This window comes from Bombina bombina, chromosome 2 (assembly GCF_027579735.1).
Source record: "Bombina bombina isolate aBomBom1 chromosome 2, aBomBom1.pri, whole genome shotgun sequence".
Lineage (NCBI taxonomy): Eukaryota > Metazoa > Chordata > Amphibia > Anura > Bombinatoridae > Bombina > Bombina bombina.
The window spans coordinates 1,077,003,565-1,077,027,628 of record NC_069500.1 but is presented as its reverse complement, the minus strand read 5'-3'; the positions used below and the strand labels follow the sequence as shown (position 1 = coordinate 1,077,027,628).

At 40.2% G+C, this 24,064-nt stretch overlaps 1 protein-coding gene across 1 annotated transcript in view; it reads right to left on the bottom strand.

Moving 5' to 3' along the window:
- Positions 1 to 24,064, bottom strand: part of SMARCA5 (SWI/SNF related, matrix associated, actin dependent regulator of chromatin, subfamily a, member 5) — a gene marked incomplete in the record, with an annotated part of 249,902 nt that overhangs the window by 166,973 nt on the left and 58,865 nt on the right. Inside the window, 2 exon segments of the mRNA XM_053700211.1 lie at positions 18,365 to 18,496; positions 18,610 to 18,765. Coding sequence (XP_053556186.1) covers positions 18,365 to 18,496; positions 18,610 to 18,765 — 288 coding nt within the window.

Below are 24,064 nucleotides of genomic sequence, written 5' to 3'. Positions count from 1 at the left end.
AAGTCTCACAACATCTAATGAAGAGGTTATTCCCCACATCTGAAATGCAAGAGTTTTTCTAATAAATCACCTGTATCTTTCAGGAAAGAAACTTGTTTGGACGCAATAGGGTTGAGAATTTTATCTACAAATATGGCAATGTGGGAAAATACAGAGTCTGTACTAGCGACAATTGGTCTACCTGAGGGGGGGGGGGTATTGTGATTTTTGTGAAGTTTAGGTAGTGTATAAAAGACGGGAGGTAATAGGGTCAGTTTTAATTAAGAACTTTGCAAGATCTTTTGAAATAATGTTATTCTTTAAAGCGGTATCCACCACAATTTTTATTTCTTTCTTAATCTCCATTAACGGATCACCATCTAAAACCCGATAGATACCACCATCAGATAGCTGACCTAATATTTCTTGTACATAATACTCAGTGTCTAATACAACAACCGCCCCACCCTTGTCTGCATTTTTAATGGTAATGTTTTCATTCTTAGTCAAATCTTTAAGTGCCTGTCTTTCACCATAGGTAATATTACTTTTTTGTTTGATCTTCTTTTGAGACAACAAATCCTTAACATCATTCTGAACAAATTTTATGAATGTCTCAACCCCTGGGTTAGTAGAACTTGGAACAAAATTAGATCTGTTTTTTAATTTAAGAGAGACTTTAAATTAAACATTGCATTGTCAATATCAGTAGATATATTATCAACCATACCATCATTTTCATTGCCAAAATGTGCCTTTAATTTTAAGGAACGAAAAAACCTATACAGATCTTTTTCAACAGTGAATTCACTCACAAAACTTGTGGGACAAAAAGATAATCCCTTACATAATATTCATCCTAGGTTAGTGTATGTTTAGAAATATTAATGACCACATTACTATTATGGTTCAACATATCAGGGTTAGTATTATCCATTTGTATCGAATCTACTGGGGTTTGTGCAAACAGTTCATAGGTGTTTAGATCAGGGAGACCGTTGTGAGTACCTTGGATTTAATTGGTTACTTTTCTCTTTCCCCTTTGCGGTTGCTTGTTCCTTGCACTGCTCCACTGTGAACGAGTGTCTCCACTGGGCCCGGTGTTTCTTTCCTCCCCTCCGGTATCGTTTTCTGTGCCGGAACTGAAAAAATCTTCAGATGAGCTGGAGGGTGAATTTCCCATTGCTCCACCACCTCTGCCCTGTCGCTTCCACATGACGTCATGGCTGCGACCATCATGTGACCACCTATAGACTTGATCATGCTGGTAATCTCTGGAAAAATTTTGTCTTTTGATTTCTTTTAATTCTTTCTGATAATCATCCAGAAGCTAGTTAACCTCTAGTTTGATATTCTGTAAATCTTCCATGGAGAAATGGGTATTTAGAAGTTCACATTCAGTGATCAGGACTTTTTGCTTATCCATTTCTTCCTGCAAGCATTCAACTGTCCAGACAATGATGTCAAAAGAATGTTTATTCAAAATGCATTCAAATCTCTTCCGGTACTTTTCGATATTGGCCATAATGGTAGGTCTTAATTTGATTCTCAATCCTCTTGGAATCCGCCTTACCCTAAAATATTCAGCCAGGGTGGTGCTGTGTAGCTCATAGGACAGCTGTTTCTTGCGTGCTTTTTCCCCAATTTTTTGACATATTAGTGTTGGCTGTGTCTCTTAGGAATTCCCTTGAGCCTCTTGCAAGGGCTGTGATCCTAGAGGCATCAACATCCGTGTATGAAAAAACATCCAAACCTTCATTTGGCAACTCCATTATATATATATACTGTGCTTGAGACCTCCACAGGAAAAATGGTACACAAAACAAGAAATTGGTCCAGCACAAATCAGCAGTTCATAAATAAATAGCAAAGTGCACGACAGCCAGAGGGTCCTGCTCACCTCCAATATGTAAATCCAAATGAAAAAGACAAATGGCTCCAGCACCGTTTCATAAAAGTGGAAAAAACTTTGAGGTGTCATCATGAAAAGACAGCAACGTTTCGAGTAACAGACCCTTAATCATGCTATGGATTGCTATGCAACACAGCTTTAAATAGGCTGAATACCTTAATTGCAAACATATTAACTCCATAAGTTAACCAAATGTAAATGTTTCTACTGCCATCTACAGGATAAGTTCATACATTACTCATAGTGAACATTTAAACAACATTTTTTCTTCAAAGTTAGAAAATGTTAAGCACATAGGTAAAGTTAAACACATGAGCCATGATGCATATTTCGATCATGAGATCCAAAATTTTAAATATTTATATAAATGTGAAAAACTATAATTTATAAAAACAAATGGAGATCATAATCTCTGTTCAGACCTACAGGATGCAGAGTTTTAAGATGAATCCACCATACCTCTCTTTTTTAATTCAAATTCCCTATTACCCCCTCTCCTAAGTTTTGGAATATGATTGATTATTTGGAACCTGAGTTGACTGACAGTGTGTCCCATTTCTAAAAAATGGGAAGAGACTGGGAGCGTTCTATCTTGGCAACTAATTGAGGATTTATGTCCACTAATCCCATCTCTGATGGGGCGTGTCGTTTCCCCTACATAGCCCCTCCCACAAGGGCATTTTAAAAGGTAAACCACAAAATCTGTATCACAAGTGTAATAACCATTAATTTCCCGATTTTTTCTATCATTAGTTTGTGCTATGTGTTTACCTTTTATCATTGCATTACATTGTGCAGAATGAAGACAGGGGTATGAACCTCTTAGGAGTTGTAAGATAGGTAATTCTGTTGGTGTTAGTGCCACCTATGTCAGCCTTAACTAAAGTGTCCCTAATGTTTTGAACTCTTCTATAGGAGTGCATGGGGGGGACTTTAAATTCAGGTATATGAGGGTTAAACTTTCCCAAAAGATACCAGTGTTTCTTTATAATATTGGCAATATGATCACTGTGTGTATTAAACTCAGAAGAGAAAATAACAAGTTTAGTGTCTTTATCTTTACCTTTGTATCATGTAAAACTTCATTTTTACACCTAGTAATCATACATGGGGATACCCTCTTTCAATAAATTTGTCAGCCATTTCCTCAAGTCTAGTGCCTTGCATATCCTCCTTGTCTTGCACATTTCTGATAGCTCTGATAAATTGGCTTTTGGGAATAGAAGAGAAAACTTTCTTTGAATGATAGCTGTTATACTGAAGTAATGTATTACGATAAGTAGGCTTCACATACAAATCAGGTATAAGAATTGTTACCCGAAACGTTGCTGTCTTTTCATGATGACACCTCAAAGGTTTTTCCACTTTTATGTGCTGGAGCCATTTGTCTTTTGCCTTTGGATTTACATATTGGAGGTGAGCAGGACCCTCTGGCTGCCGTGCACTTTGCTTTTTATATATGAACTGCTGACTTGTGCTGGACCTATTGCTTTATTTCAGGTGCTCCACATTGTTAAATAATTTCATATATTTTGATCACAACATATATCTTATTTTTGCGATTTTGCACTTGTTTGGTTGAGGGGAAAAATGCGAACATACGCTTAAAAGTTGAAAACCAGTTACATTTAGAATTACATTTAAAATTACAAAATTGTAGGTTATCAAACAAAACTTTCACTTGACAATACTGGCAAAACAGTTAGGAATGGCTTATAGAAAAGAGACAATGCGTTCGTTATGTTGGAATATGATATTCTAAAGACATGCTCCCTAAATAGGTTACCCCAATTTCACATGAAAAAGATTCCCTCAGAGATGAGAAAGACCATCTACAAAATCCTTTATTAGCATTGAAAATGATGTGTAAATATTAGCAAATTAATAATAAGTTACTTGTATTTTTACCAATTAAAAGGAAACCAAGACTTTATACTAGGTTTCTCTAAAATATTCCTATAATTAAAAAATAAATAGAGGAATGGTTCAAGTCAGTCAAACAATGAAAAAAGAATGGAAATCTAAAAAAATAAAAAATCTATAAGATAAAAATGTTAATTTAGATGATCATTTGCTTACTTTCAGATAAAACAAACTTAATTGATAAATCTATATGGATCATATTCTTATTTGGGGGATTTAAGCTACCTTACAGGGACAGTTAAGTCCCCCCCCCCCAAAACACAACAACTTATGAATGTAATTTTAAACAACTTTCCAATTTACTTTTAGCACCAATTTTGCTTTGTTCTCTTGCTATTCTTAGTTAAAAGCTAAACCTACTGTAGGAAGAAATACTAATTTAGTACGCAAAACTACCTTATCAGAATTAAAAATAAGGTAAGGTGACTCATACTGCAATGTCGAGAGCTCTGAGACACTGCGAGCAGAAGAAAAAGCAACAAGAAATAAAACTTTCCAAGATAACAATTTAATATCTAAGGAATACATAGGATCAAACGGAGCCCCTTGAAGAACCTTAAGGACTAAATTCAAACTCCATGGAGGAGTAACTGATTTGAACACTGGCCTGATCCTGACCAAGGCCTGACAAAAGATAGTATATCTGGAACATCTGCCAGACGTATGTGAAACAAAATAGATAAGGCAGAAAAACATAATTTATGCTTACCTGATAAATTCCTTTCTTCTGTAGTGTGATCAGTCCACGGGTCATCATTACTTCTGGGATATTACTCCTCCCCAACAGGAAGTGCAAGAGGATTCACCCAGCAGAGCTGCATATAGCTCCTCCCCTCTACGTCACTCCCAGTCATTCGACCAAGGACCAACGAGAAAGGAAAAGCCAAGGGTGAAGTGGTGACTGGAGTATAAATTAAAAAATATTTACCTGCCTTAAAAACAGGGCGGGCCGTGGACTGATCACACTACAGAAGAAAGGAATTTATCAGGTAAGCATAAATTATGTTTTCTTCTGTTAAGTGTGATCAGTCCACGGGTCATCATTACTTCTGGGATACCAATACCAAAGCAAAAGTACACGGATGACGGGAGGGATAGGCAGGCTCTTTATACAGAAGGAACCACTGCCTGAAGAACCTTTCTCCCAAAAATAGCCTCCGATGAAGCATAAGTGTCAAATTTGTAAAATTTGGAAAAAGTATGGAGCGAAGACCAAGTTGCAGCCTTGCAAATCTGCTCAACAGAGGCCTCATTCTTGAAGGCCCAAGTGGAAGCCACAGCTCTAGTAGAATGAGCTGTAATTCTTTCAGGAGGCTGCTGTCCAGCAGTCTCATAAGCTAAACGAATTATGCTACGAAGCCAAAAAGAAAGAGGTAGCAGAAGCTTTTTGACCTCTCCTCTGCCCAGAGTAAACGACAAACAGAGAAGACGTTTGTCGAAATTCCTTAGTTGCCTGTAAGTAAAATTTTAGAGCACGGACTACATCCAGGTTGTGTAGTAGACGTTCCTTCTTCGAAGAAGGATTTGGGCACAAGGAAGGAACAACAATCTCTTGATTGATATTCCTGTTAGTCCCTACCTTAGGTAAGAACCCAGGTTTAGTACGCAGAACTACCTTATCCGAATGAAAAATCAAATAAGGAGAATCACAATGTAAGGCTGATAATTCAGAGACTCTTCGAGCTGAGGAAATAGCCATTAAAAATAGAACTTTCCAAGATAACAACTTTATATCAATGGAATGAAGGGGTTCAAACGGAACGCCCTGTAAAACATTAAGAACAAGGTTTAAACTCCAAGGTGGAGCAACAGTTTTAAACACAGGCTTAATCCTGGCCAAAGCCTGACAAAAAGCCTGGACGTCAGGAACTTCTGACAGACGTTTGTGTAACAGAATGGACAGAGCTGAGATCTGTCCCTTTAATGAACTAGCAGACAAACCCTTTTCTAAACCTTCTTGTAGAAAAGACAATATCCTAGGAATCCTAACCTTACTCCAAGAGTAACCTTTGGATTCACACCAATATAGGTATTTACGCCATATCTTATGGTAAATCTTTCTGCTAACAGGCTTCCTAGCCTGTATTAAGGTATCAATAACTGACTCAGAAAACCCACGTCTTGATAAAATCAAGCGTTCAATTTCCAAGCAGTCAGCTTCAGAGAAGTTAGATTTTGATGTTTGAAGGGACCCTGTATCAGAAGGTCCTGTTTCAGAGGTAGAGACCAAGGTGGACAGGATGACATGTCCACCAGGTCTGCATACCAAGTCCTGCGTGGCCACGCAGGTGCTATTAGAATCACTGATGCTCTCTCTTGTTTGATTCTGGCAATCAATCGAGGAAGCATCGGGAAGGGTGGAAACACGTAAGCCATCCTGAAGTCCCAAGGTGCTGTCAGGGCATCTATCAGGACTGCTCCTGGATCCCTGGATCTGGACCCGTAACGAGGAAGCTTGGCGTTCTGTCGAGACGCCATGAGATCTATCTCTGGTTTGCCCCAACGTCGAAGTATTTGGGCAAAGACCTCCGGATGGAGTTCCCACTCCCCCGGATGAAAAGTCTGACGACTTAAGAAATCCGCCTCCCAGTTCTCCACTCCCGGGATGTGGATTGCTGACAGGTGGCAAGAGTGAGACTCTGCCCAGCGAATTATCTTTGATACTTCCATCATAGCTAGGGAGCTTCTTGTCTCTCCCTGATGGTTGATGTAAGCTACAGTCGTGATGTTGTCCGACTGAAACCTGATGAACCCCCGAGTTGTCAACTGGGGCCAAGCCAGGAGGGCATTGAGAACTGCTCTCAATTCCAGAATGTTTATTGGCAGGAGACTCTCCTCCTGACTCCATTGTCCCTGAGCCTTCAGAGAATTCCAGACGGCACCCCAACCTAGAAGGCTGGCGTCTGTTGTTACAATTGTCCAGTCTGGTCTGCTGAATGGCATCCCCCTGGACAGATGTGGCCGAGAAAGCCACCATAGAAGAGAATTTCTGGTCTCTTGATCCAGATTCAGAGAAGGGGATAAGTCTGAGTAATCCCCATTCCACTGACTTAGCATGCACAGTTGCAGTGGTCTGAGGTGTAAGCGTGCAAAGGGTACTATGTCCATTGCCGCTACCATTAAGCCGATTACCTCCATGCATTGAGCCACTGACGGGTGTTGAATGGAATGAAGGGTGCGGCAAGCACTTTGAAGTCTTGTTAGCCTGTCCTCTGTCAGGTAAATCTTCATTTCTACAGAATCTATAAGAGTCCCCAGGAAGGGAACTCTTGTGAGTGGAACGAGTGAACTTTTCTTTTCGTTCACCTTCCATCCATGTGACCTTAGAAATGCCAGTACTAACTCTGTATGAGACTTGGCAGTTTGAAAGCTTGAAGCTTGTATCAGAATGTCGTCTAGGTATGGAGCTACCGAGATTCCCCGCGGTCTCAGTACCGCCAGAAGAGCACCCAGAACCTTTGTGAAGATTCTTGGAGCTGTAGCCAATCCGAATGGAAGAGCCACAAACTGGTAATGCCTGTCTAGGAAGGCAAACCTTAGGTACCGGTAATGATCTTTGTGAATCGGTATGTGAAGGTAAGCATCTTTTAAATCTACAGTGGTCATGTACTGACCCTCTTGGATCATAGGTAAAATTGTCCGAATAGTCTCCATCTTGAACGATGGAACTCTTAGGAATTTGTTTAGGATCTTTAAGTCCAGGATTGGTCTGAAAGTTCCCTCTTTTTTGGGAACCACAAACAGATTTGAGTAAAACCCCTGTCCCTGTTCCGATCGTGGAACTGGATGGATTACTCCCATTAACAGGAGCTCTTGTACGCAGCGTAGAAACGCCTCTTTCTTTGTCTGGATTGTTGACAACCTTGACGGATGAAATCTCTCTCTTGGAGGAGAGTATTTGAAGTCCAGAAGGTATCCCTGAGATATTATCTCTAGCGCCCAGGGATCCTGGACATCTCTTGCCCAAGCCTGGGCGAAGAGAGAAAGTCTGCCCCCCACTAGATCCGATCCCGGATCGGGGGCCCTCAATTCATGCTGTTTTAGGGGCAGCAGCAGGTTTCCTGGTCTGCTTGCCCTTGTTCCAGGACTGGTTAGGTTTCCAGCCTTGCCTGTAGCGAGCAACAGCTCCTTCCTGTTTTGGTGCAGAGGAAGTTGATGCTGCTCCTGCTTTGAAATTACGAAAGGAACGAAAATTAGACTGTCTAGCCTTAGCTTTGTCCTGAGGCAGGGCATGGCCTTTACCTCCTGTAATGTCAGCGATAATCTCTTTCAACCCGGGCCCGAATAAGGTCTGCCCTTTGAAAGGTATATTAAGCAATTTAGACTTAGAAGTAACATCAGCTGACCAGGATTTTAGCCACAGCGCCCTGCGTGCCTGAATGGCGAATCCTGAATTCTTCGCCGTAAGTTTAGTAAGATGTACTACGGCCTCCGAAATGAATGAATTAGCTAGTTTAAGGACTCTAAGCCTGTCCGTAATGTCGTCCAGAGTAACTGAACTAATGTTCTCTTCCAGAGACTCAATCCAGAATGCCGCTGCAGTCGTGATCGGCGCAATGCATGCAAGGGGTTGCAATATAAAACCTTGTTGAACAAACATTTTCTTAAGGTAACCCTCTAACTTTTTATCCATTGGATCTGAAAAAGCACAGCTATCCTCCACCGGGATAGTGGTACGCTTAGCTAAGGTAGAAACTGCTCCCTCCACCTTAGGGACCGTTTGCCATAAGTCCCTTGTGGTGGCGTCTATTGGAAACATTTTTCTAAATATCGGAGGGGGTGAGAACGGCACACCGGGTCTATCCCACTCCTTAGTAACAATTTCAGTAAGTCTCTTAGGTATAGGAAAAACCTCAGTACTCGTCGGTACCGCAAAATATTTATCCAACCTACACATTTTCTCTGGTATTGCAACTGTGTTACAATCATTCAGAGCCGCTAACACCTCCCCTAGTAATACGCGGAGGTTTTCCAGTTTAAATTTAAAATTTGAAATATCTGAATCCAGTCTGTTTGGATCAGAACCGTCACCCACAGAATGAAGTTCTCCGTCCTCATGTTCTGCCACCTGTGACGCAGTGTCTGACATGGCCCTAATATTATCAGCGCACTCTGTTCTCACCCCAGAGTGATCACGCTTACCTCTTAGTTCTGGTAATTTAGCCAAAACTTCAGTCATAACAGTAGCCATATCCTGTAATGTGATTTGTAATGGCCGCCCAGATGTACTCGGCGCTACAATATCACGCACCTCCCTCTGAGCGGGAGATGCAGGTACTGACACGTGAGGCGAGTTAGTCGGCATAACTCTCCCCTCGTTGTTTGGTGAAATTTGTTCAATTTGTACAGATTGACTTTTATTTAAAGTAGCATCAATACAGTTAGTACATAAATTTCTATTGGGCTCCACTTTGGCATTGCAACAAATGACACAGGTATCATCCTCTGAATCAGACATGTTTAACACACTAGCAAATAAACTTGCAACTTGGAAATACAATTCAATTAGAATAATATTAAAAACGTACTGTGCCTTTAAGAAGCACAGAATATCTATGACAGTTGAAAATTAATAAATTGAAACAGTTATAGCCCCAATCCTTTTAAACAACACAACTTTAGCAAAGGTTTAATCCCATTAGCAAAGATAAATTCTGAAAGCAGGAAACAATTACAGAATAAACGTTTTTTATCCCAGTCAACTATAATTCTCACAGCTCTGCTGAGAGAAATTACCTCCCTCAAAATAAGTTTTGAAGACCCCTGATCTCTGTAGAGATGAACCGGATCATGCAGGAAATAAAATGAGATGCTGACTGAAATATCTGATGCGTAGCAAAAGCGCCAAAAAACGGCCCCTCCCCCTCACACACAGTAGTGAGAGAGAACAGAAACTGTCAGAAAAAAGATTAAGCAACTGCCAACTGGAAAAATAGTGCCCAAACATTTATTCACTCAGTACCTCAGCAAATGAAAACGATTTTACATTCCAGCAAAAACGTTAAACATAATTTCTAGTTATTAAACAGCTTTATGTACTTCTTACAGTGTAATTCTAGTGAAGTACCATTCCCCAGAATACTGAAGTGTAAAGTATACATACATGACATTATATCGGTATGGCAGGATTTTCTCATCAATTCCATTGTCAGAAAATAAAAGCTGCTACATACCTCTATGCAGATTCATCTGCCCGCTGTCCCCTGATTTGAAGTTTACCTCTCCTCAGATGGCCGAGAAACAGCAATATGATCTTAACTACTCCGGCTAAAATCATAGCAAAAACTCTGGTAGATTCTTCTTCAAACTCTGCCAGAGAGATAATAACACACTCCGGTGCTATTTTAAAATAACAAACTTTTGATTGAAGATATAAAACTAAGTATAATCACCATAGTCCTCTCACACATCCTATCTAGTCGTTGGGTGCAAGAGAATGACTGGGAGTGACGTAGAGGGGAGGAGCTATATGCAGCTCTGCTGGGTGATTCCTCTTGCACTTCCTGTTGGGGAGGAGTAATATCCCAGAAGTAATGATGACCCGTGGACTGATCACACTTAACAGAAGAAATTGACCCTTTAGGGAACTTGTCGATAATCCTTTCTCCAAACCCTCTTGGAGAAATGACAAAATTCTAGGAATCCTAACTCAACTCCAAGAGTAGACCTTGGAATCACACCAATAGATATTTACTCCATATCTTATAAATCTTTCTAGTTACAGGTTTACGAGCCTGAATCATGGTCTCTATGACCGAGTCAGAAAAACCCTGCTTGGATCAAATTAAGCGTTCAACTTCCAAGCAGCCAGCTTAAAGGATTACTTTCTGTTATAATTTTTAAGCTAAACAACTAACATATTAAAGTTAAAGTGATGGTAAACCTAACTATAGTTGAGTTAATATTTTAGAAGTATTACTTAATATAAGCACAGTGATGCTTTTGTTTTGTTTTTTAAATATACTTTTTTTCTTATAAAATTTTCATTTATAAATGCACTCCGTTACCTGTTCCCTGACTGCCTCCCTGTTAGAATTTCAGAAATCTCTGATTGACAGGGGCATCATCCAATCGGGACTGCACCATACGCCCTATGTAAATCTGGTATTAGCACGCTCCCGTGCTTGGAGTTTTCAATGGCATCAGCAGAGCTTCAACTGCGCAAGTGCAATTGCAGCCACAATCTCGCCGCTGCTTATAGTAACACACTACATTACCCTGTCACTGCTTGGTGAAAAGTTTAAACGGTGCAGTAATAATTTTTAATTTAATAGCACTTTTATTTGCTGGTACTTAGATAATAAGCACGTTGGGGGGGGGGGCGGCTCATGGGGGGATTCTTTAGTCTTCTGCGCTGCTGTAAACGATACTGACAGGGTAATGTAGTGTTTTACTATAAGCAGCGGCGAGATCGTGGCTGCAACTGAACTTGCGCAATTGAAGTTCTGCTGATGCCATTGAAAACTCCAAGCACGGGAGCGTGCTAATACTAGATTTACATAGGGCGTATGGTGCAGTCCCGATTGGATGATGCACCTGTCAAAAAGATTTCTGAAATTCTAACAGGGAGGCAGTCAGGGAACAGGTAACGGGGCGCATTTATAAATGAAAATTTTAAAAGAAAAAAAGTAAATTTAAAAAAAACAAAAGCATCACTGTGCTTATATTAAGTAATACTTCTAAAATATTAACTCAACTATAGTTAGATTTACCATCACTTTAATAAACATTAATTAAAACCTACTGACCTATATTTTCTCCAAAACGAAATTTCATAACGTTCTAAAAGTTATATCTTTTATTTGCCGTTGATGTCACGTTATCCTGCCCACTATTTTCAGCACTGAGTGTTCAAAATACTTAAACCAATAACTGTGTTTAAAGCACCATTTTGAAACCTAGGTATTGTAAACGGATTGGTACAGAGCAAAGGATACCCACGGAGTGGGTTTGGAAAACAATTAAATTTGCAGACAAGATTTCTGATATACGGTAGAGATATGTTAATGAAATGCTATTGATAAAAAGCGTATTTGGGGTAGTTAGTAACAGGCATAGAAAATATTTACTTACAGTGGCCCTTTAAGAGAAAACTAGATTTGGGTGAAGGAAGATACCTTGAATTAGAAGATCCTTCCTCACATAAGTTTCCAGGGTAGCAAAGATGCCATGTCCACCAGAGTTGCATACAAAATCCTGCGAGGCAAAGCCGGAGCAAAACAGAGAAAATAGATATGCTATCCTGAAGGTCCAAAGTACAGCCAGGGAATTTATTCAGTACTGCCTGAAGGTCCCTGAACCTCGACCCGTACCTTGGAAGCTTGGCATTCTGTCGATATGCCATGAGGTCCAATTCCGGCTAACCCCATCTGAGAATCAGGCTGAGAAACCACTACCAGATGGAGCTCTTACTCCCCCGGAAGAAGGGTCTGCCTGCTCAAGAAGTCTGCCTCCCAGTTGTCCACCCCCAGAATGTGGATCGCCAACAGACAGCAAGATCTGTCCACTGAATTATTTTGGTTACCACTGTCATCGATAAGGAGCTCCTCGTTCCTCCCTGATGAATGATGTAAGTCACTGAAGTTATGGTATCCGATTGGGATCTGATAAACTGGACCGAAGCTAACTGGAGCCAGGTCAGAAGAGCATTAAAAGTCGCTCAGTTCCATAATGTTCATAGGAAGAACAAAGAACAGACTCAGAGTCCAAACTCCCTGAGCCCTTAGGGAGACTGACTGTTCCCCTTCCTAGCAAGCTAGGGTCAGTTCTCACAATCACCCACCCTGAGAAATATGATCCAGAGACAACTCCCATTGAAGAGAATCCCTTGTCTCCTACTATAGTAGTATTCGAAGAGACAAGTCTCCATAATCTCCTTTCCATTGCCTGAGCATGGATAACAGCAGAGGACTGAGGTGGAACCGAGAAATCGGGATGATGTCCCTTGCCGCCACCATCAGCCCGATTACCTCCATGACTGAGCCACTGATGACCGAGGAGTGGACTGAAGAACTAGACAAGTATCGAAGATCTTTGAATTCCTGACCTCTGTCAAAAAAAACCTTATTGTTAAGGAATCTATAATGATTCCCAAGAAAATGTCACCCTTGTTATTGGGACTAAGGAATTTTTTTCCAAATTCACCTTCCATCCGAGAGATGGAAGGAAGAATAACAGCAATTCTGTGTGGGATCGATTGTTATAAGGATGGTACCTGTACTAGGATGTCATCCAGATAAGGTGCACTGCAATGCCCATAACTGAACACCTCCAACAGAAATCCCAGAATCTTTGAGAATTTTCTGGGAGCTGTGGCAAGACTGAAGAGCAGAGCCATGAAAGTGTTTGTCCAGAAAGGCAAACCTTAAGAACATGTGATGGTCCCAAAAAATGGTAACCTGCAGGTACATGTCCTTTAAATCAACAGTTGTCATAAGTTAACCCTCCTGGACCAAAGGGAGAATGGAACTAATAGCTTCCATCTTGAAGGGCAGTACTCTGAGGAATTTGTTAAGACTCCTGAGATCTAAAATGGACCTCAAGGTTCCCTCCCTTTTTTGGGAACCACAAAAAGATTGAAAAAAATCCCAGACTGTTCCTGATTCAGAACAGGAACTATCACTCCCATGTGGGAGAGGTCTCTTACAGTGTAGAAACGCCTCTTTGTCTGGTCTACAGCTTAAGAGTGTGGGCTTCGATCCCGCTACCTCTCGTATGCTAAGCAAGCGCTCTACCATTTGAGCCAATTCCCCAGCGGGTTTTCTCGAAAGCAGAAAACTGCCTCTGGGAGGAAAACTTTTGAACTCTCATATCCCTGGGACACTAGTGCTAATGCCCCGGGATCCGAAATATCTCAAACCCAAGTCATAGCTGGCATCTAGGAATGATTCCCTTATTCCAAGACAAATAGGGTCACCATGAAGGTTTAGACTGTTTCTGCTTGGAGGCCGAATCCTGAGGGAGAAGGAAACTCCTACCTCGCATAATATAAGATTATTTCTGCCAAGCCAGGTCCCAACAAGGTCTTCCCCTTGTAAGGAATTGCAAAAAGCTTAGACTTCGAGCATACTCCGCAGCGTAATGCTTTAACCATAAAGCTCTGAGCTGGAACCGAGAGACCTGAAATCTTTGCTCCCAGTTTGATAACTTGAAGGGAAGAATTCATAATAAAGATTTTATCCTATCCTGGATTTCATCCAGGAGTGTTTCTGACCTAGTAGCATCAGACAACGCATGAAACCAATATGCCGCCACACTAGTGACGGTAGCAAAGTACACAGCTGGTTGCCATTGTAAGACCTGGTGTACATACCATTACTAATTTTGTCCATAGGACCTTTGAAAACACAACTATCCTATAAGGGTATAGTACAGGGGTCAGCAACCTTCAGCTCCCAGATGTTTTGTAACTACATTTCCCATGATGCTCAGATAGCCAAAAGAGTGTCTCAGCATTGTGGAAAATGTAGTTCCAAAACATCTGGGAGCCGAAGGTTGCTGACCCCTGGTAAAGTAGTTCTCTTCCACCCTAGGGACCGTTTGCCAAGCCTCCTTAACCAAGTCAGCTATAGGAAACATCTTAAATATAGGGGATGGAGAAAAGGTCTCTCCAATTCCTTGTAACTTACTGGACTCTCTAGGATAGACTAGTCGGGGTCGCCCAAGGTAGCTAGAACCTCCTCAAGTAACAAAGGAAGGTAATAAAGCTAAAATACCCAAACTTTATTTCATGTACAGAAGGATTTAACATAAAACACATTACTGCTTATAAAACGGATAAAAAAATCTGGAACGAAGCTATGGCGTTATCCGGTCCCACTTATATGGGAACATGAAGTAATGTGCTTAGTAGAGACTTTCTAAAACCGTGTACAATTTGGTTACCAAAAGGTCCGGAACGCAGCTGTATCTCTGTCCGGAATCACTTCGGTAATCTGAATTGGAAAGATGAAAGGCAGCCCAAACTAGCGCCACATAAAGCTCCGCCCATCCTGGGCGAAACAATCAAGCTCCCGGTCGCCATATCTGTTTTAACAACTACGCCACTGGGAGCCAACAACCTTTAACAAACCTGGGGGCACATTTGGCTACCGCATTCTAGATCACAGTCTTGCACAAATATATGTCATCACAATATTGCACCTTCCACTGAGTCATAATCCTCAGCCCAAGTGATAAAAGGCCCCCCATAGATAAAGCCACCTATCAGTCTCCTCAGCCCCAGTGCCTGCTAATAATGTGCTGTCACTGAAATCCCCTCCTTTTATATATAGGAGTTATTTCCCAAATTAGATAAAGTGCTCCACTTCCTCTGAGATCTTTGTTTACTGACTCAGAATAAAAATCAGCACTTACCTTTAAAATCTGCCTGACAGCAGGGCAGCTCAGCAGGATTGAGGGGTCCTCTCCCTCACATAGTCCTGTGGAGAAAGATAAAGCCTGAGTCATCTTACTTAGGTTATCAAGATTAGGGCAGCATTAGATATAGAAGGCGCAGTGAGAATTATGTCCCACCTGTTCCCATTGCTCTAAAGCCACCATTGCTCTACTGAAGAGACTTATATGGACTACGGCTACACCCCAGAATAAAGCATCACAATCTTGTACTACTTTAAAAAAAATAAACTCTTGATTGAACAATCTTTTTCTAACATCTAATTTACCACCTCCTTGCACTTAACGTAGGCAAAGAGAATTACTTGAGTGGGAGGGAAGGGAGGAGCTATTTAACAGCTTTGCTTTGGTGCTCTTTGGCGTCTCCTGCAGGGCAGGAGAGGTATTCCCATTAGTAATTAAGATGATCCGTGGACTCATTGTGTCCTTAAAAAGAAAGGGATTTTCTATCTTTTTAAACAAAAATTTTGGTGTTGACCGTCCCTTTAAGCTTAAAAGAAAAAGGCCTATTCATATCTGCAATGTCCCAGCTCAGTGATCTCCAGCTTGGGAAAACTACCCATTGCACCCCCACAACATAGGATGGACATCATTGAATTCCGTTAAAAACATTAAAAAATAGAGACCACAATAAAAGGAATGTATTCTAACCCTCAAATATAGCAGAACCACAACCCATTTCTCAGCTGCATGAGCCATTTCATCACATATATACTGCTAATTAAAAAATCTTTCATGATTCAGATAGAGCATGCAGTCTAAAGCAACTTTCCAATTTACTCTTATTATCAACTTTTCTTTTTTTTTTGGTATCTTTATTTAAAAAGACAAGAATGTAAGCTTAGGAGCCAGACCATTTTTGATTTAGCACCTGGTTAGTGCTTGCGAATTGGTTTCTAAATGTAAATGAACCAAAAATGGGCCGGCTCCTAAGCTTACATTCTTCCTTTTTTTTATAAAGATACCAAGAAAACAAATTAAAATGAATAGTAGTAAATTAGAAACTTGCTTAAAACTTCATGCTTTATCTGAATCATGAAAGTTTATTATTTACTAGACTATCCTTTTAATATAACTCAGTAGCCAATCTCCATTCAGTATACGCATAAAGAAAAAAGCTCATGCAGCTGAGAAATGTGTTGCGGGTAGGCTATGAATACATTTCCTCTTTTTTTTTATTAGGCTGCATATTTTTTAATAAAAGTTTTTTTTAACTGTGAATATGTGCAGAACTGATTTCCATTCCTTCTATGGTCTGCAGGAGCAGTTGGTAGTTTACCCAAGCCGGAAAGGTCAGTGAGCTAGGACACAGATTCCCAAACCTGTCAGTGAATACAGTGCAGCCCCTCCCTATTGTCTAAGCCTGGTGGACATATAGGGCTAGATTTATCAACGCTGAGGCGTACAGGGGCACGTATACGCGCCCCTGTACGTCTCAGCTCGCCTGTGGCGGGGCGAAATTACCAGCAGGTAATTAACATTGCACACGAGCGCAATTTTGCGCTCGCGTGCAATCCCGCCCCCTTCCCGCGCACAGCCAATCACGAGCGGGCAGGAGCTGACAATCTCATCGGTCGGACTCGACCGAGGAGATTTAATTTCGCCACAATAGAGGTGGCGAAGATGTTAGGGAAGCAGTGGTCTAGTGACCGCTGCTTGATAAATCACGGCGAGCAAGTTCTTGTGAGAACTTGCTGCCGCAGGGGCTTGATAAATCTAGCCCATAGTGTGTTTATTGCAATGTTATATAGTCTGTTAGAAAGCATTAAATTTTGCAGATTGAAAATTTGTCAAATGGACTAGTATCGATACAGAAATAAAATACATATAATTTAATATAATATTCTTTCGAGTATTAAAAGAGTAATGAAAGCTATAGTTAGTTTCAAACTATTATATGGAGCTGATCATACACCAAAAGGTATTTAAATAAAAAAAAAAATGGTTCCATATAGAAAATAAAAACTGTATAAAATGTTGAATTGACTGACTATTCATTGTATACATTGTTCTCCTCAGGTCCTATTTGATGGGTACACCACACAGCTAACATTTAAGCCAATATTAAGCTAAAATTAGCTAATTCTTTTCAATATTTGTTGCATAAAATTATAGCTAAATTAATGTATGTTAGATTATTGCATTTATATTGTGCTTTGGTTAGTTTAAGAAAATGTTATATAACAGTGCTTATACTGGCTACTTTAAAATGCCAACCAGCTGGCAAAAAAATAATCTGTGCAGAACATTGTATATGGTCCTGTCAAAAAATTACTAATATTACTCAACAAATACCAAAATTGTTTAATCAGAAAAAAAAGATTTTTGTTCAATAAACCTCTAAAATAATATACAAAAATTTTATGATTTTAGGAATCATATTACTAGCAAAGAAGGTCATTTTTTAACTCTGGAAATCAAATAGTTAAACAAAACTTACCATATTGATTATCAATATTGTTTTTGATAATAGAATATGATACACTATGATTTACAAAAAAAAAGTTAAATGGGAATTTTATAGTACTCAACCTATATACATTTAAAAACCAAATTTTATACCCATTTAACAATACAAAATTTATGATGGAAGAAAATCTCAGGTGTTTTATTTTTTGGAAGACAACTCCTATAATTTAAAGAAAAAAAAAAATTTTTAGAAAAAAGGGGAAGCCATAAAGCCACCCTTGAAGGCAAACCACCAATAGGGGTGCAAATGGATATAGTTTAAATAAAAGTTTTATCATATCATCATTGTGATCAGCAAACTAATGTACTGCAATGCTTAAAATGTATTTCTATAAAAAGCTTGCGTTTTCTCTAATAGGTCTAGGTGAAAAAAAAAAAAGACAGGGAAGACCTCAGACACCCTAAAATAATTGTATACATCAGTTAATTCTTAAACTAAATAATGTACCTTCTTTAACAAAATATTCTTAAAAACTTAAAGGTTTAATTAAACACATTGAGCTCTAGATTTGTGCAAGATGGAAAGCATAAGGGGCTTTTTCATTACACTATTTCATAAAGATATTCAAATTCATCTAAAAATAGGTTAGTAGTGTTACATAAACTTCACAAGGATGTTACATGAATGTGCAACACTAAATATTTAAGAAATCCTTTTTGCACACATTGAAAAAGCTGAAAATTTACCTCTGAAGAATTAAAGACATCAGGCAACAGAAAGTTCAGAAGTGCCCACAGTTCGTGCAAATTATTCTGAAGTGGTGTTCCAGTAAGCAGCAAACGATTTGTAGTTTTAAATTCTCTCACAATTTCAGAAAGCTGTTGAGATGAAGTGTCAACAAGCCATTAAATTACACACAAAACAGACTATTTGAGTGAGCTACGATAAATTGCTGATACCTTAATGATTTTAAAATGTGAAAACTCAGTACCTTAGATTTTTCATTCTTTATCCTGTGAGCTTCATCAATCACTAGATACCTCCAATTAAACTTCTTGAATACTGATTTCTCTTTTATCAACATTTCATAGGAGGTCACACATACATCCCATTCACCAGGAAGCAGCACATCGCGAATAAAGGCAGCCTGGGAAGAAATTAAAGGAATCATGTAACTGGCTTTGCCAAAATCACAAAATGGAGAGGGGGGGTGTTATACCTAGGGATGCACCGATACTAGTATCGGTACCAATACCAAGTACTTGCACTCGTGCAAATGCACCGATACCTCCAGATCTTACTGATAAGCCATCTTGTGGCGTTTTTCCAAACTTCATGTTACCATTTCATTTTAAGATGGAGTAGAGAAACTGAACTAAAGTGTTCACTTCTGTTCTGCCAATAAAAATTGCTGTTATTTGTATTATTGTACGTCTGAGAGCAGTGCTCCAAAAGCTGCTATACAGCTAAAAGCATACCTGGGAAAGATCACTGTACCTCAGACAAAGGGCAGTTAATAAACAGATTTAATGGCCCAAAAAACAATTTATGTAAGAACTTACCCGGTGAATTCATTTCTTTCATATTGGCAAGAGTCCATGAACTAGTGACGTATGGGATATACAATCCTACCAGGAGGGACAAAGTTTCCCAAACCTCAAAATGCCTATAAATACACCCCTCACCACAACTACAATTCAGTTTAACGAATAGCCAAGTAGTGGGGTGATAAAGGAGTAAAAAGCATAAAAAAAACAATTTATGTAAGAACTTACCTGATAAATTCATTTCTTTCATATTAGCAAGAGTCCATGAGCTAGTGACGTATGGGATATACATTCCTACCAGGAGGGGCAAAGTTTCCCAAACCTCAAAATGCCTATAAATACACCCCTCACCACACCCACAAATCAGTTTAACGCATAGCCAAGAAATGGGGTGATAAGACAAAAGTGCGAAAGCATAAAAAATAAGGAATTGGAATAATTGTGCTTTATACAAAAAAATCATAAACACCACAAAAAAAGGGTGGGCCTCATGGACTCTTGCTAATATGAAAGAAATGAATTTATCAGGTAAATTCTTACATAAATTATGTTTTCTTTCATGTAATTAGCAAGAGTCCATGAGCTAGTGACGTATGGGATAATGAATAGCCAAGATGTGGTTCTTCCACGCAAGAGTCACTAGAGAGGGAGGGATAAAATAAAGACAGCCAATTCAGCTGAAAATAATCCACACCCAAAATAAAGTTTAAATCTTATAATGAAAAAAACTGAAATTATAAGCAGAAGAATCAAACTGAAACAGCTGCCTGAAGTACTTTTCTACCAAAAACTGCTTCAGAAGAAGAACACATCAAAAATGGTAGAATTTAGTAAAAGTATGCAAAGACCAAGTTGCTGCTTTGCAAATCTGATCAACCGAAGCTTCATTCCTAAACGCCCAGGAAGTAGAAACTGACCTAGTTGAATGAGCTGTAATCCTTTGAGGCGGAGTTTTACCCGACTCGACATAAGCATGATGAATCAAAGACTTTAACCAAGACGCCAAAGAAATGGCAGAGGCCTTCTGACCTTTCCTAGAACCGGAAAAGATAACAAATAGACTAGAAGTCTTTCGGAAATTTTAGTAGCTTCAACATAATATTTCAAAGCTCTAACTACATCCAAAGAATGCAATGATCTTTCCTTAGAATTCTTAGGAATAGGACACAATGAAGGAACCACAATTTCTCTACTAATGTTGTTAGAATTCACAACCTTAGGTAAAAATTAAAAGTAGTTCGCAACACCGCCTTATCCTGATGAAAAATCAGAAAAGGAGACTCACAAGAAAGAGCAGATAAATCAGAAACTCTTCTAGCAGAAGAGATGGCCAAAAGAAACAAAACTTTCCAAGAAAGTAATTTAATGTCCAGCGAATGCATAGGTTCAAACGGAGGAGCTTGAAGAGCCCCCAGAACCAAATTCAAACTTCAAGGAGGAGAAATTGACTTAATGACAGGTTTTATACGAACCAAAGCTTGTACAAAATAATGAATATCAGGAAGACTAGCAATCTTTCTGTGAAAAAGAACAGAAAGAGCAGAGATTTGTCCATTCAAGGAACTTGCAGACAAACCTTTATCCAAACCATCCTGAAGAAACTGTAAAATTCTAGGAATTCTAAAAGAATGCCAAGAAAAATGATGAGAAAAACACCAAGAAATGTAAATCTTCCAGACTCTATAATATATCTTCCTAGATACAGATTTACGAACCTGTAACATAGTATTAATCAGAGAGTCAGAGAAACCTCTATGACTGAGAATCAAGCGTTCAATCTTCATACCTTCAAATTTAAGGATTTGAGATCCTGATGGAAAAAAGGACCTTGTGATAGGTCTGGTCTTAACGGAAGAGTCCACGGTTGGCAAGTGGCCATCCGGACAAGATCCGCATACCAAAACCTGTGAGGCCATGCTGGAGCCACCAGCAGAACAAACGAGCACTCCTTTAGAATCTTGGAAATTACTCTTGGAAGAAGAACTAGAGGCGGAAAGATATAGGCAGGATGATACTTCCAAGGAAGTGACAATGCATCCACTGCCTCCACCTGAGGATCCCTGGATCTAGACAGTTACCTGGGAAGCTTCTTGTTTAGATGAGAAGCCATCAGATCTATTTCTGGAAGTCCCCACATTTGAACAATCTGAAGAAATACCTCTGGGTGAAGAGACCATTCGCCTGGATGTAACGTTTGGCGACTGAGATAATCCGCTTCCCAATTGTCTATACCTGGGATATGAACCGCAGAAATTAGACAGGAGCTGGATTCCGCCCATACCAGAATTCGAGATACTTCTTTCATAGCCAGAGGACTGTGAGTCCCTCCTTGATTGACATATGCCACAGTTGTGACATTGTCCGTCTGAAAACAAATGAACGACTCTCTCTTTAGAAGAGGCCATGACTGAAGAGCTCTGAAAATTGCACGGAGTTCGAAAATATTGATTGCTAATCTCACCTCCTGAGATTCCCAAACCCCTTGTGCTGTCAGAGACCCCCAAACAGCTCCCCAACCTGTCAGACTTGCATCTATTGAAATCACAGTCCAGGTTGGAAGAACAAAAAGAAGCCCCTGAACTAAACGATGGTGGTCTGTCCACCACGTCAGAGAGTGTCGTACAATCTGTTTCAAAGATATTAATTGAGATATCTTTGTATAATCCCTGCACCACTGGTTCAGCATACAGAGCTGAAGAAGTCGCATGTGAAAACGAGCAAAGGGGACCGCGTCCAATGCAGCAGTCATAAGACCTAGAATTTCCATGCATAAGGCTACCGAAGGGAAAGATTGAGACTGAAGGTTTCGACAAGCTGAAACCAATTTCAGACGTCTCTTGTCTGTCAGAGACAGAGTCAAGGACACTGAATCTATCAGGAAACCTAACCTTGTCTGAGGAATCAACAAACTTTTTGGTAAATTGATCCTCCAACCATATTCTAGAAGAAACAGAATTTATGCTTACCTGATAAATTACTTTCTCCAACGGTGTGTCCGGTCCACGGTGTCATCCATTACTTGTGGGATATTCTCCTCCCCCACAGGGAAAGGCAAGGAGAGCACACAGCAAGAGCTGTCCATATAGTCCCTCCCAGTCATTCGACCGACAGTTAGGAGAAAAAAAGGAGAAACTATAGTGTGCCGTGGTGACTGTAGTGTATAGAGAAAGAAATTCTTCAAACCTGATTAAAAAACCAGGGTGGGCCGTGGACCGGACACACCGTTGGAGAAAGTAATTTATCAGGTAAGCATAAATTCTGTTTTCTCCAACATTGGTGTGTCCGGTCCACGGCGTCATCCTTACTTGTGGGAACCAATACCAAAGCTTTAGGACACGGATGAAGGGAGGCAGCAAATCAGGTTACCTAAACAAAAGGCACCACGGCTTGCAAAACCTTTCTCCCAAAAATAGCCTCCGAAGAAGCAAAAGTATCAAATTTGTAGAATTTGGACAAAGTGTGCAGAGAAGACCAGGTCGCTGCCTTGCATATCTGATGAACAGAAGCCTCGTTCTTGAAGGCCCATGTGGAAGCCACAGCCCTAGTAGAGTGAGCTGTGATTCGTTTAGGAGGCTGCCGTCCGGCAGTCTCGTAAGCCAATCGTATGATGCTTTTCAGCCAAAAGGAAAGAGAGGTAGCAGTAGCTTTTTTGACCTCTCCTCTTGCCAGAATAAACTACAAACAGAGAAGACGTTTGTCTGAAATCCTTTGTTGCTTCTAAATAGAACTTTAAAGCACGGACTACATCTAAATTGTGTAACAAGCGTTCCTTCTTTGAAACTGGATTCGGACACAAAGAAGGCACAACTATTTCCTGGTTAATATTCTTGTTGGAAACAACCTTTGGAAGGAAACCAGGTTTAGTACGCAAAACAACCTTATCTGAATGGAACACCAGATAGGGCGGATTACACTGCAGAGCAGATAATGCAGAAACTCTTCTAGCAGAAGAATAGCAACCAAAAACAGAACTTTCCAAGATAACAACTTGATATCTATGGAATGTAAGGGTTCAAACGGAACCCCTTGAAGAACTGAAAGAACCAAATTTAGACTCCAGGGAGGAGTCAAGGGTCTGTAAACAGGCTTGATCCTGACCAAAGCCTGAACAAAAGCTTGAACATCTGGCACAGCTGCCAGTCGTTTGTGTAACAAGACAGATAAAGCAGAAATCTGTCCTTTTAGAGAACTCGCTGATAATCCCTTATCCAAACCTTCTTGGAGAAAGGAAAGGATCCTAGGAATTTTGATCTTACTCCATGAGAATCCCTTGGATTCACACCAACAGATATATCTTTTCCATATTTTATGGTAATCTTTATAGTCACAGGTTTTCTTGCTTCACAGAATCCGAAAACCCACGCTTAGACAAAATCAAGCGTTCAATTTCCAAGCAGTCAGCTGGAGAGAAACTAGATTTGGATGTTCGAATGGACCTTGTACTAGAAGATCCTGTCTCAAAGGTAGCTTCCATGGTGGAGCCGATGACATATTCACCAGGTCTGCATACCAAGTCCTGCGTGGCCACGCAGGAGCTATCAAAATCACCGAGGCCTTCTCCTGTTTGATCCTGGCTACCAGCCTGGGAATGAGAAGGAACGGTGGAAACGCATAAGCTAGGTTGAAAGTCCAAGGCGCCACTAATGCATCCACTAGAGTCGCCTTGGGATCCCTGGATCTGGACCCGTAGCAAGGAACCTTGAAGTTCTGACGAGACGCCATCAGATCCATGTCTGGAATGCCCCATAATTGGGTCAACTGGGCAAACACCTCCGGGTGGAGTTCCCACTCCCCCGGATGAAAGGTCTGACGACTCAGATAATCCGCCTCCCAGTTTTCCACTCCTGGGATGTGGATCGCAGACAGGTGGTAGGAGTGATCCTCCGCCCATTTGATGAT